This window comes from Cygnus olor, chromosome 1 (assembly GCF_009769625.2).
Source record: "Cygnus olor isolate bCygOlo1 chromosome 1, bCygOlo1.pri.v2, whole genome shotgun sequence".
Classification (NCBI taxonomy): domain Eukaryota; kingdom Metazoa; phylum Chordata; class Aves; order Anseriformes; family Anatidae; genus Cygnus; species Cygnus olor.
The window spans coordinates 205,552,776-205,567,271 of NC_049169.1; the positions used below are offsets into that span (position 1 = coordinate 205,552,776).

The 14,496-nt window shown below is 52.6% G+C and overlaps 1 protein-coding gene across 4 annotated transcripts in view; it reads left to right on the plus strand.

Annotated features, from left to right (window-relative positions):
- The window catches only part of GAB2 (GRB2 associated binding protein 2), a 95,966-nt gene that overhangs the window by 55,043 nt on the left and 26,427 nt on the right, over positions 1-14,496 (plus strand). For all 4 annotated transcript variants that reach the window (XR_005816162.1, XM_040544448.1, XM_040544447.1 and 1 more), the window contains one exon: positions 4,077-4,377. Coding sequence is in view for 3 of the 4 variants with exons in the window: in XM_040544447.1 (XP_040400381.1) it covers positions 4,077-4,377 (301 nt within the window). In the remaining variant the exon portion in view is untranslated. The remainder of the gene's footprint in view (positions 1-4,076; positions 4,378-14,496) is intronic.

Sequence of the window (14,496 nt, forward strand, 5' to 3'; positions counted from 1 at the left end):
GCAGGCGTGCGGCTGGTAGCGGGCTCTGGGACACGGCGGTGCTCAGCCAAGGTCTCCTCCATCCTTTTTTTGGTGGTCCCAGGGCTGGGACCTGCTCACAAAGTTGCGTTGGTGCACTGAAGGGCCCTGTGAGCAGGCAACAGGTGAGGAGAAGGTGCCTGAAGAGTTTGGGGGGGTGGATTTGGAGGGGGGCTCAGGCTCATTTGCTCTCAGGCTTGAGGACGTTAGGGTCAGATGGCCGCGGTGGGGCTCCGAGGTACCTGGCAGGGGCAATTCACAAGCAGCACAATTACTGAGTGGGTTTTCCTCGCTCCTTGCTCCTTCTTGCAAGCCTGTCTTTTTCCAAGATGTATTTATCTCCTTTGAGTTAGCACTAACGCAGGGAGGGGAGAGGCTTTCTTGCATGAATAATAAAACCAGCATCCTCCTGTCCGTCAGATGAGATAACAAGCCTGCAGGGACACGGACAAAGACGACATTATCATACAGGTCACCAGCAGGTTATTCTACAGTTCTCCTCTTCTGAGCTTCGCTCCATGCTGCAGGTAGCACGGCTGCAGTAGGTGACAGTGTCCCTTCTGCAGGGTGGATGGGACAGGGTGGTTGGGAAAGGCTCAGCCCCAGTTGCAACCAGTGCTGTTGTTGCAGGTGACAAAACCAAGAGCACCACCAAGCACACCAAGGCACCCAAAATGACTCAAAAGCCATCTGAGAGTGGCACTGTGCGTGTCCCCATGAAACCCCCATCCCTATCCCCCTTTCCCAGGGATGATCCTGCCAGGATGCTAAAATTGGAGGCAGACAAGGGGGGACAGCTTGGGCTTCCCATGCACACAGTAGCATCCTCACCAGCATCTGGGGGACCGTGGGGCAATAGCTGGAGCTGTTCTGTGCCCGTGGTTCTTCTGGTCTGTGGCAAATCTGGGGCACCAGGACCTGCTTGCCCCTCTGCTGGGTTTGCTGCTCGAATCGCTCAGTCCCTGCTTTTATCTCGGTGTGAAAAATTTGCCCAACATCACAGCTCAGTCGCTTATCCCACATGCCAGCTCAGATTAGGTGCTGTGATTTGTGTCAGATCAGATTTTGGCAGGCTTATTTCACACTGGCAGTGTGCTGCGCTGCCGGGGACAAAGGTGGTGGGGGGGAGGAGGAAGAGCAGGGCAGAGATATTTCTGGGGAAAGATTCCCTTTTCCTTTCCTTTCCTTTCCTTTCCTTTCCTTTCCTTTCCTTTCCTTTCCTTTCCTTTCCTTTCCTTTCCTTTCCTTTCCTTTCCTTTCCTTTCCTTTCCTTTCCTTTCCTTTCCTTTCCTTTCCTTTCCTTTCCTTTCCTTTCCTTTCCTTTCCTTTCCTTTCCTTTCCTTTCCTTTCCTTTCCTTTCCTTTCCTTTCCTTTCCCTTAGCCTTCATACCATTTTCTCTTCCATTTTCTCTTCCAAATATTGTCTGTGCGGGGCTTTCCACTGCTACCAGACAGACCACAGAGAACTAGAGAAGTCGTGGGTCTTGTAACAGAGACAAAAAGGGGAACTGCGGTGGCATCACTGGCCTTGCTTGCAGCATTTCCTCCTATTTTTTCCCTAAAAGCTGTAAATTCTGGATCCTAGTTGCTGTGTTTTGTGTCTTTTCTACTGCAACTTCTCAGCTGCAAAGAAATGGCTTGGTGTTATTAGGAAGAAGCTAACGGGGCATTTTAGAGCTAGAAAAAAAAATGTTCATGGGTTTGTTTCCCAAAGATTTGGCTAATCCATTTTGAGGAGATGGACTAGCAAATTATTGCTGCTGCCTGGGGAAACCCTTTTTCCCCTGAACCGGCCAGACACAGCTCCCTCGTGTGTGTATTTCTTCATCTAGGAGCAGCTGTCTGAAAAGAAGTGGGTGAGCATCTCCCAGACGAAACCAAAACCTGCCAGCCCCGCAAGTCCTCTTGCTAAGCAATTTGCTGCTCCACTGCACTTGGAAGCCTGCACTGAAGCTTTTTTCCCAGCACCGGCAGCCAGATTAGGAATCGGTGCAAAACTAATTAGGTTACACATCTCAAAGACACAAACAAAAGCTATTTTTAAGCCTTTGGGAAGCACGATGCAAATAATCACAAGGGGTTCTTTCCTTTATTTAAACCACCGAGTTCTCCAGAGCTGTAGGATCCTGATGGAGTTGGGTGTCCAAGATCTAGCTCGTGCCCCATCACCTACGGGTGAAGCCTCGTGGGGCTGTTGTCACCTCGTGGGGAGCATCGTGGAGGTCCCAGCACCTCCCTGAGGCTCCTTGCTGCCTCTCTTGGGTTGTCAAAGATGTTTGTGGCTGTCGGTTCTTCCTTCTTAGGGATGTCATGTGCTTTCTCATGCCCTAACCTCGCATCATCATATGAACCCAAAAACTGGTGATTTATGAAAACAATAAAATAACAAACATCCATCGCTGGGGCAGGATGGTGGGGGTGACACCTGCTGCCGTGGTGTCCTTTGGTGCAAAACGAGGTCTGCGTCGAGTAATTCGGGATCACAGGCAATACCCTGCATCGCCCTGCTCATCCACAGGGGCCGTATCCAGCCCGTGTTGGTCAGGCACCTGTTTCCCATGACCCCGTTGAGCTAAATGTTTTTGGTGAGCTTTTGTTGGTGCCCAGCAGTTTTTACAGAATCACAGAATCATCTAGGTTGGAAGAGACCTCCAAGATCACCGAGTCCAACCTCTGACCTAACACTACCAAGTCCTCCACTAAACCATGTCACTAAGCTCAACATCTAAACGTCTTTTAAAGACCTCCAGGGACGGTGACCCAACCACTTCCCTGGGCAGCCCATTCCAATGCCTAACAACCCTTTCGGTAAAGAAGTTCTTCCTAATATCCAACCTAAACCTCCCCTGGCGCAACTTTAGCCCATTCCCCCTCGTCCTGTCACCGGGCACGTGGGAGAATAGACCAATTTAGTAGCAAAGCTGTCATTTTATTCAATAAGAATTTTCATGGACCAGTGCTGCCTCTCTCCATCACCTTCCAAGGAAGCCCTCAATCTCAAAGTAAATTTTTTAGGGACTATGCTTAGTTGGATCATCACGTCCTTACAACATGGGAGCTCAGCCTTCCGCAAGGCAGCGTAGCTCTGCAATGGGGAGCGGCGGGATGGATGGGCTCAGCAGCTCAAAGGGGGGTTCATCCCGCAGGTACTGGGATGCTCATGCAGGTCCCACCCCAAAAAACCCTCCTGTGAAGCTACACCTGCCTGATTCTCCATATAACACGGAACTTGTAGCATTTAGTACTTTATCTTTGTGTCTCCCAACTGTTTTTGAAAAGTTTGGGGCAGTGCAAGGGATCAAGTGCAAGATGACCGTGTGTTCAACTTGCCCGGTCACATATTTAGTCCAAAATGCTCTGACGGGCCTCGAACTTCCGTATTCAACCCCCAGCACCGGGGCTGATGACTGGCATTTCTTTTCCAAGGGCTGCCCTACCTAGACATCGATAATAACCTTTTCTTTGCTAAGGAGCTTCCTATGTACTCGGGAGCAGAAGATGCTGAAAAACAAATGAAGCCTGGATTCTCCCCTGGCATTATTCCTGATATTTAAAAAGCTGAACCGGTTTCCCATTGGTTTTATTAGCCTTTCTGTCCTGGTATTTAAACAGAGATGGGATCAGCGTGCTCGGTATCTGCAGATGCTCCCCTCTTAGGGTTTTTCTGATGGACAGGGTACCAGGGCGCTGCGTCCAAAGCTCCTGGGCTCCTCTAAGCTGCTGAAAGGCATTTTGGCAGTTTGTCATTGAGGAACGAAGGCTATTCGGGTCCTGAGAGTGTGGCTGAGCTGTAGGGTGGGAGCAGGGTTGCTCTAAGCCTCAGGACTAGCACTTCTCAGGGTCATTGAGCCATTAGGATTTGCATACCTAACCAAATAACCAGCGGGATTTGGGTCTCGAAGTCCTGGGTCTGTGCGCTGCTGGTATGGATGCCCAGTCCCAGAGCATCCTGGGGTGGAAAGGGGACATCCACCTGTGTCACCCCACGCACGGCAGTGGTTTTGTGGCCCTCATGGCTTGAGCAGTGGGGTTGATGCTCCCTCTCTGCTTGGTTTCAGGCATGGAAGAAACGCTGGTTTGTCCTGCGCAGCGGTCGGATGAGCGGCGACCCCGACGTCCTGGAGTACTACAAAAATGACCACTCCAAGAAACCTTTACGCGTGATCAACCTCAATTTCTGCGAGCAAGTGGACGCGGGGCTGACCTTCAACAAGAAGGAGCTGCAGGACAGCTACATCTTTGACATCAAGACCAGCGACAGGACCTTCTATCTGGTGGCCGAGACTGAAGACGACATGAACAAGTGGGTTCGCAGCATCTGCCAGATCTGTGGCTTCAACCAGTCCGAGGAGAACACAGGTACCGTGTCCACAGCCAAAATATGTCCTGTCCCGTCCTCCCTACAGGACCTCTTTCAGTCAGACTCATGGGAGAAGGGTGCAGCCCCGTGCAAGGCTGGGGTCTGGCTCATCTCTGGATGAATACACAGGGAACCTCCACGAGGGTGTCCTACCTTTGGCAGCCAAAGCAGAGCAGGCTTTGCCCCTCTAAGCCACCCAATTTATTTTTTTCCCCGTGACTGTAGACTTCTGAGCCTCTGATGAGAAGTTGGTGGGGTTTGGGGTGTCTTTTAGCTGCAGCTTTTGTCCTCATCCATCACCAAAGTCCCCTTAAGAGTCATGGGATTCAGCGGTGAAAATCCCCCTTGTTCAGAAGTTTCAGCCCCTTGGTGGGGCGGGGTGTGGTGAGAAGCTTTAACGGGACCGTGTCCCTCCTCCTGCTGTGGTTGTCCCCAGCACCAACACTGTGTTGTGTGAAGGACACCCGCATCCTCCTCACCTGATTCCCCTTCTCCTGGGACACACTGGGGGAGCCTTGGGTGGGAGGAGGTAAATGTTGGGTGGTTTTGTGCAGCAGCAGGAGCTGTTCCACCACCCAAACCCAGCTTTGCTTTGGCAAGCTGCTGCCTCAAGTGCCACTGAGCCACCTCCACGTCCCCAGCATGGCCTGGGGACCTGCACGCCCACCCCACCGGGGCTGTTCCTCAAAACGGTGCCGCCAGCTGCCATCTCCTGCTCCTCAAGGGCTGCCCAGCTTGCTCAGAGGCACCGTGAGGGCTCACATCCATCCTGAACAGCACGGGATGGGGCTGAGCACCTTGGGTGCAGCCCCGCAGTCCCGCTATGCCTGGTATCAGCTGTGGGCATCTTTGCTTTATCTCATCCATGGCTTTATCTCATCTGTGGCCTTATCTCGTCCACGGCTTTATCTCGTCCATGGCTTTATCTCATCTGTGGCTTTATCTCGTCCGTGGCTTTATCTCGTCCCTTTATCTCGTCCATGGCTTTATCTCGTCCGTGGCTTTATCTCGTCCGGGGCTTTATCTCGTCCGTGGCTTTATCTCATCTGTGGCTTTATCTCGTCCGTGGCTTTATCTTGTCCGTGGCTTTATCTCATCTGGGCTTTCCCCAAGCCTCAAGCCACGCGTTGGAGGAGCTCAGCTGGGCCTGCGAAACCAGCCCAGCGTCTGCTGCCAAAGGAGGTGGCTGCCAGAAGGTGCCAGTGCCATGCTGAGAGCCCTTTCCTCCCAAACACCGCGCCGCGTTCGTCCTCGCAGCATACAGGATAAACCCTCTCCGGGCGTTACTTTTCTCCCGTCTCACCCCGAATAAAAGATCTTCAGATATCAGCCTTGCAAAAAGGGGACCCCAGCCTCGTGCTCCGCCTGCATAACGCTCCCCGTAACGACGTCCAGCCTGCATCTGTTTCAGTCCAGCACGGAGCAGCTGCAATCTGCTGAAACCCTGCCAAGATCCCGTCGGGCAGGACGGCAAACAAAGCATCGCGGTGGCGCGCGGGCGATCTTCCCCCACTGACGCATTAAACGGGACGTCACCTTGGCAATGGGCGTGCGAGCGGCAGAAAGGATCCTCGATAACGCCACGAGCACAATCTCGCAGGGAAAGGTCAGGCTGAATAAATGACATCCCGTTGCGACGCAGTCGTCGGGGTTTGGTGAGATCGTAGGCACCTTTTTAAGAGCTCTGCATTTTCCGTTCTGCCTGCGTTCGGCTTGGGGGGGAAACTTTTTTTTTTTTTCCTTCCCGTTTAGGAAAATGAGCTGCCAGCGCGGGGACAGCGGGATCGATACCGGGCTTCGGTGAAATAGAAACCTGGGCATCAAAAGGGAAAACAATCTCCTGCCTGCAAGTCCATCTGTCCCAAAGGGAACCGAGGAGTTGTTAGACTGCAGGGATCCAAACGCTGTTCCCCGTGGGACCGTGGAGTGACATCAGCAAAAGAGGAACAAAAATCCCTGCTTGTAACAAAATCACAGCTCGCTTAACGCTGGAGGGAAAGTACCCACTTGAAACAGTACCCGGCTGCCAAAGCGCAGTTTTCTGAGTCAGCTGCGAGCGAGCCTGCGGCGGAGAATGCAGCAGATGTGTCCAGATGCTGCAGAAAGAGGGAGCATGAATTATTCAGGGCTGGGGCTTCGCTTTGGTGCTCGCCGAAGCGGTGACCTCTGGAAGGAGCCTTTCCTTTGCCGTTGCTGCTAACCGATGCTGCCCGCACGTCCCGGTGCCCAGGGCTGTCCCTCCCCGGGGGGCAGGACCCCGCACTTCTCCTCGTTGAACCCCACGAGGTTCCTGGCAGCTCACCTGGCCATCCTCTGGTGGCTAATTTGGGAAATCCCTCTGGATTTCCGAAATTAAATCACGTTTGTGCCGGGCTGGGTAACACCCAGGGCTCAAGGCTGAGCTTGCAGGCTCACTGCAGCCTGGTGGTAAGAGTCAGGAACTGGATGCCCCAAAAATGGAAGGAAAAGCTAACCATCAGAGGCAGGGATAGCTCCACGGTAATTATACCCGTAAATTACCTCCACCACCATCCCAGCAGACAGGCGTAATGAGATCAGAAACCACTGGGGAAGCTCCCGTGGGCATCTTGCAGGTTGTTCCCGTTCCCGGGGACACGGCACCCGTGGCTGCAGCACCCTAACCCCAAAGCCTGCCTGGATCTGGCCCTGAAGCTGGGTTCTTCACGTCCTGGCCAGGAGATGTGAAGCTCCATCACCTGCAAACCTTTGCTGAAGCTGTGAACACAGCTGGATTACCTGCTGGGAGGGACACCCCGCATCAGGAGGGACCTCACTTGCTTTTAAGCAGCCCTAAAAGCGGCTGTGATCCCAAAGTGGGACTCACACTGCCCTGCGGGGCTGCAAGTTCCCCTCTGCAGGAAAAAAAAAAAAAAAAAAAAAAAAAAAAAAAAAAAAAAAAAAACACCTTTGCAAGAACCCCCCCCAAAAAAATGGGCAAAGTGCTTTTTGATGCTTCCTTCTGCTGGCAGCGCGACGGGAGGCGGTCGATTTTCTCTCGCTTGGTTTTTACATTAGTCGGTCGTGTCCTGTCTAGACTGGAAGGCTCTGAGGATTAAGACACGGATGGAGTCGAGCACAATTCAACATCGTGCTGCTGCCGCCGGTCGCCAGCTGCGCTACACATCTGGCTCATCAAAAGGGAGCTGGCTGCAGCCTCGGGGACTTAGGTGGAAGCGGAGTCGCGGTCCCGCGGCCGCCCCAGCATCACCGAAGCCTCCTGGAAGGAGCTGCAGAGCAGCGAGATTGCTTTTTCCAGGAGAAGGGAAATGAAATTCACTCCCAGGTGTTCACCCAGCCCCGTGCAGCTCTTTGTTTCTGCTAGCACCTCGCTGCTTTGGTAGCTAATGACCGCTTTCGAACCACACCAGCCTCACAAGGAGGGCAACCCTGACGCTTTCTCCAGCTGGCAGCCAGGGATGTGGCAAAAAAAACCCAAATCCACCAAGATTTTCCTTGCTCTTAGGGTGGGATTCGGGCTGGTTTTGTCCCCTCGCTGGCTTGCATCAGCTTTGCTCTCCGTTGGGTGCCACCGGCGCCCTCGTTTGGGGGGGGTGAATATTTCTTGTTATCCCGTGGCCGCCGGGTTCCCAGGGCCCCTCCGCCGTGGGCTGCGGCAGGCTCCCAAGCTCGTGGGCACCGCGCTGTGTTTCCAGCCATCTGCATTTTCCCTGCCCTAGTGGGCAGGCGGCCAGGTCTCAGCTGCGCACTGTATTTTCTCATGCGCTTTTGTTTGGTGGGGGGAAGAAAGAAGGGGGGGGTGGGGGGGGAAATAAATAAATAAAGGCCGCTAAACATATCTCATCTGCCGTTAACCCTTCCTGGAGCTGCTCTTCCAGGAAGAAACCCCGATGTTTCCTATTTCTGATAGGACTCAGAGCTGCAGCTGTGGCAGCTTATAATTTAATTTCTCCTGGACCAGCGTGCAGTGAGCGTGTCCTCGCAGGGGTCCTGTGCACAGGTCACTTATTTCGGATGGATTAAGAAGTAGGTGCTTTCCTAATTCTGACCCCATTCACCTCCCTGCTCCTTTTCTTTTGCCTCCTCCATGGGGCACAGGCTCTCCCAGGGCTTTGATTCATGGGCACTGATCAAAAACCCGGGGGATTTTAATATTTTATCATGCACTGTGTTACTGCCCTTGTGCTAGAGGTTTTAGCCTGCACTGGAAGGAGAGAGGGGAATAGCTGCAGTGTTTCAGCCCAGTTTGAACGTCTCAGCTCAGCCGTGACGTCTCACCCCGATGGTCAAGGCTTCCCAGCGCTCGTCCTACAGCTTCTCCCTGACGGGCAGCAGCCTGGCCACGGTGAAAAAAATCAGAGCAGAAAGAGCAGCAATGGCTCAGTGGATGAGTGACCGCCCCTGCTGCGAGCTGAAGGCGCTCGGTGAGGCTGAGCGGGGCGTGGGAAAGGGCCGGCGCTCGGCTCCTGCCCCGTGGGCTGCGTTTGGCAGCAGTGGCCTCTCCCTCCCAGCCCGGGCACGCTCGTCCCCAGCCAAAAAGGAGGGTCGTCAAGTGCTTTTTCTTTTCTTTTTTTTTTTGTCATCCGGGAACTTCGTTTCTTTTATCTGTGTTGCCGAGGTGCTCGCAGGGGCCAGCTCCCTCCTTGCTCCACCCGCAAAGCTCGGGGCTGGTGCTGTGCGTCCCGGCTGGGATCAATCCCCAGCGCTCCCCAGGCTTTTACCGGCTCGCCGAGTGCCAGCCAGGGCCGGGCATTAATGTTTAATGGAGAGCTGAGTGTCTCTGCCTGCTAAGTCTGCAGGGCTGATGGTTTCCCAGCTGGGAAGATGGGGACTCGCCTTCCTCCTTCCACTCAGCTTGCTCCCGACCCACAGCATGTGGCTGCTCCTGCTCCCTTCCCTCTTCCCCCCCCCAAAAACATCTCGGTCCCATATCAGGCCAGCGATGCCTCTCGCCCCTCTGGTCCCAGCTTCAATGAGCTCAGGGAGAAAAGCACGGCACTACACAACCCCCGAAGGTTTATTTGGAGGCTGGGAGTTGCCCCAAAGCTCAGCAAGGCACCGGGAGGCCCAAACCAGGGGACAGCCCCAGGGCAGCCCCCGATTCCCGCTGCCTCCACCTCTGCCATGGCCAGGAGGAACGAAACCAGAGGGGAAACCCTAATGACCAGGTACTTCCTTGCTATTGTGCCCGGCACACGCCTGCTTCCTTCCCTGCTCGCACCCTGGATGAGCTGCAAGCCCCGCAGCGGGCCGGGGAGCTCACTGGTGGCCGAGAAATGGGGGCGAGGAGGGAGGTGTGGGGCTGTCCTTGCGTCTCTGAAGGCACCCCAAGCCCCAAGTGCTGTGTTTCGGGATCTGCAGGCAGCACTGCCACCTAAGGGCAGCCAAGCTGGCAGCCAGACTGAGCCCTGCACCCTCAAAATGGGCCAGGACTCGATGTTTCAGCTTCTTTTGACTCGTTTCTTGGCCTTGGCTTTGACTTTGCAGTCTATGGGGCGCTTTGGCAAGCGACGAGCGAGGTTGTGGTTGAGTTGAGCTTGAGCTGTGGTGGGCATGGGGCAGATCTGCTCTGGTTCCTTCCATGTATGTCGTTAACCTACCCAAAGACCTAATTGCCCTGCCCCGTTTGGGACTTGGAGGCGGCCTGCATTGGGATGGCAATTTGGGGGTCCTTGAGCCTCTTCCTCTCACCCTACAGTCCCTATAAATAGATGCAGCCTTTCCCTCGGTGTTCCCATCAGTATTTTCTACGCTCAGCATCACGGAGCTCCTTTTAAGTCACCATATTTCACATCTAGACATCTAGGGGGCATTTGGTCAATCCCACTGTGCATCCCTCCTTCTCCAACGTGTGCTGACTTTGCCTAGCAAGGGAAACAATCGTGGCTGCAGATTCACACGTGGGGATGGCACATCTCAGCCCGTGGCCTGATCCAGCTCGGCTGGAGTGGGGCTGGGGACCCACTGACCCCAACTAACTTTGCACCAGGCTCATTCCTGAACTTCGTTTGCCTGCAGACGCCTGCTTGTCGGAGCCCTAGCCTAGCCCTTAGTCATCCTGCCTCTTTAAATTTGCTCCAAACTTCCCTGACCCTGGTTTTCCTGAGCCACAAACAGCAAGTTATTTTAGGATCTGACACTGTTCAGCTTTTATTTCAGTGTAAACAATACCAGAGATGGAGTGGTCTTGGCACAAAGGAGCAGCTTGAGAGCAGTTAAGTGCCTGCTGACTCCCCCCCCCGCCCTCCCCCCTGCCTTTTTTCCCTCTTTCCCTTTGGAGATGAGCTAGTTCAGGTGCTAATGAGTCTGCTGGAGAGCCGAGAGCCACTGACGACCAGGAATTCGCTCCTGGAAGAAAGAAACAGGCAGAGACCGTTGCGGATTTCTACCAACCCGTCGGGGTCCCCTTGCTGCGATTCCCCTGGCCTTTTGGAGAGGGAGCCGATGCCGTTGGCAGTTGGTTGTAATATGCCCACTTTGGGGGCAAAGGTGGGAAAAGATGTCTGAAATGGGGCGAATCCATTTGCAAAAAAATAATTTTGCACCCTAAAAGTGCCTGTTTCTTTCCCTTGACTCTTCAGAGATTTAGGATCGCTGAGCTCAGGTGGAAACATCCACCTCGTAAACTCCTAAAACCATGTTGAGATGAATCCCATCCATCTCAGGACTGCTCTCTGGGCCTTTGAGATGTTGGAGATGAGGTGGAATCATTTGTCATCGTTTTATTTGCATCAGAGAAGGACCAACCCCTACTATTCTTCCATACCTTTCTTTGCTTGCCATACTCGGCTCTTCATCACGTAGTGTTACCAGAAGTGCTGCAGGACCAGAGCGAAGACCAAGAGCAGATTTCAAGCCCATTCAGGTGCCCAGAAAAAGACCAAAGCAGGGATACAGAGGGCTTTGGAAACCAGAAAGCAAGAGAAAAAGTCTTAAGGTATCTGCATGATTAGGAAGCCTTTGGCTTCAGGGGTTTGATGCCATTGGATACCTGAGGCTTGCAAAGCTGGATCAACGTTTTCTTTAGAATTTGGGAATTTAGGATTTGTTAAACTTTATTTCGGCTCTGGACATTTTGGAGGTCTGGAAAAATCCAGGAGATCTCTTGGCTTTATAATTGCAAAACCATTTTGGGAGAGCCCCCAGCAGAACGGTGCCGGTTGAGCCCCCTGTAAAGACACCCAGCAGCGATGGGAGCTGGCAGAGGACGCAGCTGGGTTTACAGGCAAAGAATCCTCCTCTCCTGCTGCAAGTAATAAAACCATCAACCAGCAGAAAAGAAGATGCATGTCCAGCTTTCAAAAAAGACCGACAACCAAATATTCCAGTCCTTCTTGACTGGTTCCCAGCAGGCGCCCGGTGCGACGCTGTCCAGCCTCTGCTGGAGATAAATATAGAGCTGGAGGGTTGGGACCGTTGGGGAAAATCCTGCCCTTTCCTGGCCAAGGTCCCACTGGGTTCGCTGAGCTAGGGCTGGGATTTGAGCTGGGAGGGGAGGAAGAAATGTCAAGTTCAAGAGTTGTTTTATTTTTTTTAATGTTTTACTAGAGCAGAGCGCATTGCCCAGCCTTCCCAGCAGAGGCTGGCACGCCGTATTCACGCCTCTCAGCCCTGCCCAGGGCTGCCTCCTGGACCAGGTACCCCGAATGAGAAAGCCATTTAAAATAATTCTTCATTTTCTAATTGGCTTTTATCGCTGCAAGCCCTGCACGCATCAGGTCAGCCCCATTAGTTTAATGGGCGCCGAGGAATTTTTAGGCTGACTTAGTGACCGTGGAAAAATGAGCGCGGCAGACGGTATCAGCATCAGATCAGAAAGCAAAACCACGCAAAGCCTTCGAAAAGAAAAACAGCTGATGGGCTTGGAGCAAAGTGACCGGTGAAGGAGCACTGCCTGAGCACAACCAAAGGAGGGAGGGAGGGAAGGAGGGAGGCATTTTGGGCGTCAGCCAGCTGGGAGGAAACTCGCAGTCGGATTTGCCTGTGCTGATATTTCCCAGAAGGGTCCTGGGCTGGGCAGCGTTGGGGTTTGCCCTGCTGCACCCCGTGTCTTCAAAGCCCCAGTTACATGCGTAGGAGATGCAGACGCCCCACACATAGAGCTCAACCCAGGAAAAGTGATTGATGCAGAACCCCAAAACGTGTGCGCGAGCAAGTTGGAGGATGAGGGAGGAAATCAGTGACCTTTGAGTCGGCTCATTTAGGGCTGCTTTTCACATCATGGCTCTTTTTCCCCACAAGCCAACATACCACCCCTTTACTCCCCCCCTATATTTCACGTTGTTTTTTCCCCAACATTCGACGCGGGCCACGTTTTATACCCCTTAAGCTCTGCTTTGTGAAGCGTGCTAAAAGCCAGGACAGATTTAAACTCTCATTTCCCGGCCCCCGATGCCTGTTTGTTTACTGCTTTGCCTTGCTTTATATTTCCAATTAAAACGAAGCCTGAGTGAGGAGAAAGCTTTCTAAAGCCTTGAAAGCCTCCGAGTGAATATGCTCATGAAGCAGGAAGGAGCCGTGAAGCTGTCGATTGCTGTGAACTTTCCATGACACCACTCAGCGTTTGTTTCCAGACTGATTTTTATTTATGAATGCAGTAGCATTTATTACTGATTTTATCTGTAAAGATAACACTTCTTCCCTAGATGGCTTCTGTGCTTTGGTTATAATTGCTGCCTGCTTCTCAAGCATACTGCTGCATTATTTAGTGTGCTACATTGTCAGAGCTCCAACAAAGGTAATTTATTATTTGGACTGGAGGGTTACACCTGATCTGGGGAATACAGGAGCACGTGCAAATGCCCCGTGGGTGCCCTGGCCACATCCTGGCTTCCTACAGGAAGGCTGAGAACATTTTTCAGAGTCCTCGTAGAGGGACTGCACAAGCACCAAACTTCTGCCTTTTGCTGATGGAGGCAGCGTGGTGATCGTACCTGACCCCTCCAAGCTAGAAGTGGTTTTAAAAGGGACACTTGGCCACAGCTCCCGAAAAGAAAATAATAATAATAATAAAGAAAAAACACCTTTTAGTGCGAGGGCACTCAAACACTAGGGGCTGTGGAGTCTATGTCCTTGGAGCTACTCAAAACCCAGCAGGACACAGCCCTGAGCTGCCCCTGCCTGGAGCAGGAGGTTGGACTAGACCATCCCCAGAGGTCCCTCCCCGCCCAAAATCTTCTGTGCTTCTGTGATTTTCATGAAATGACCCTGCGGGGAAATACCAGACCTCAGAGCACGGTGAGGAGCAGAGGCGCCCCGGCAATCCCAGCATGTAAAAGCGGAGCACGAGTTCCCTGGTAGCATCCCCTCCAAGGTGGGAAGGGACACAGCCCCACTGGAGTCCCACCCTTTGTATCTGTTTATTAGGATGGCAAATAACATTTCACCTACAAGGTTTCATCACGCTGCACATGACCAAGTCCTCTCCTGGCCAATGCAGCTGCTGCTTGCCAAATTTTGCTGTGATTGCCTCCCATCACTCCCTGCCAGATACATGAACTGCCCCTGCTCTTGTGTGCCATTGCTTTTGAGAGTAAGCTGGAGTCGAGTGACTCACTGCATTTGCTATTTTTTTTCTGGGGAAACCATTCCCTGAAGCTTGCGTACCCTTCGTGCAGGCTCAACCTTGACAGAAAGCCTTTACGATGGTTAATTATTTTGGCTGGCTGGTCCTAACAGCTCAAATTGCTCTCCAATGAGTCATGATGGAGTCTTTCAAATACCCACTTGAAATCCATAAAATCCATGATGAGCCTTTTTGCTAGTGGATGGTTGCTTTTGGCAATTAGTGGTAGGGTCAAAACCTGGTCACAGGCCACCTTCTTATCTGCCAGGGGATTTGTATCCGAAATTCTTGATAGAGAAGACTTTTTCCTGGAGGGCTCTCTGGTGTATTTTTTAAAGTCGTTACAATTATTTTTTTTTTAATGTCTCAGTCCCAATGTCTGTATTCCCATGGCTTCTCCTCCTTCCCAAACTTCCATTGGCTCAAGGACGCCCATGGTTGTATCAGTGGAGTGAAAATATTTGCTGTAAGAAGTGCTGGAAATGAGGAAGCGAGGCATAAATCAGTTTTTCCTGCTGCTGCAGGAGTGATCCCTGTGAAGTTCCCAGCTTTCTCTGGAGCTTTTGGAAGTGGA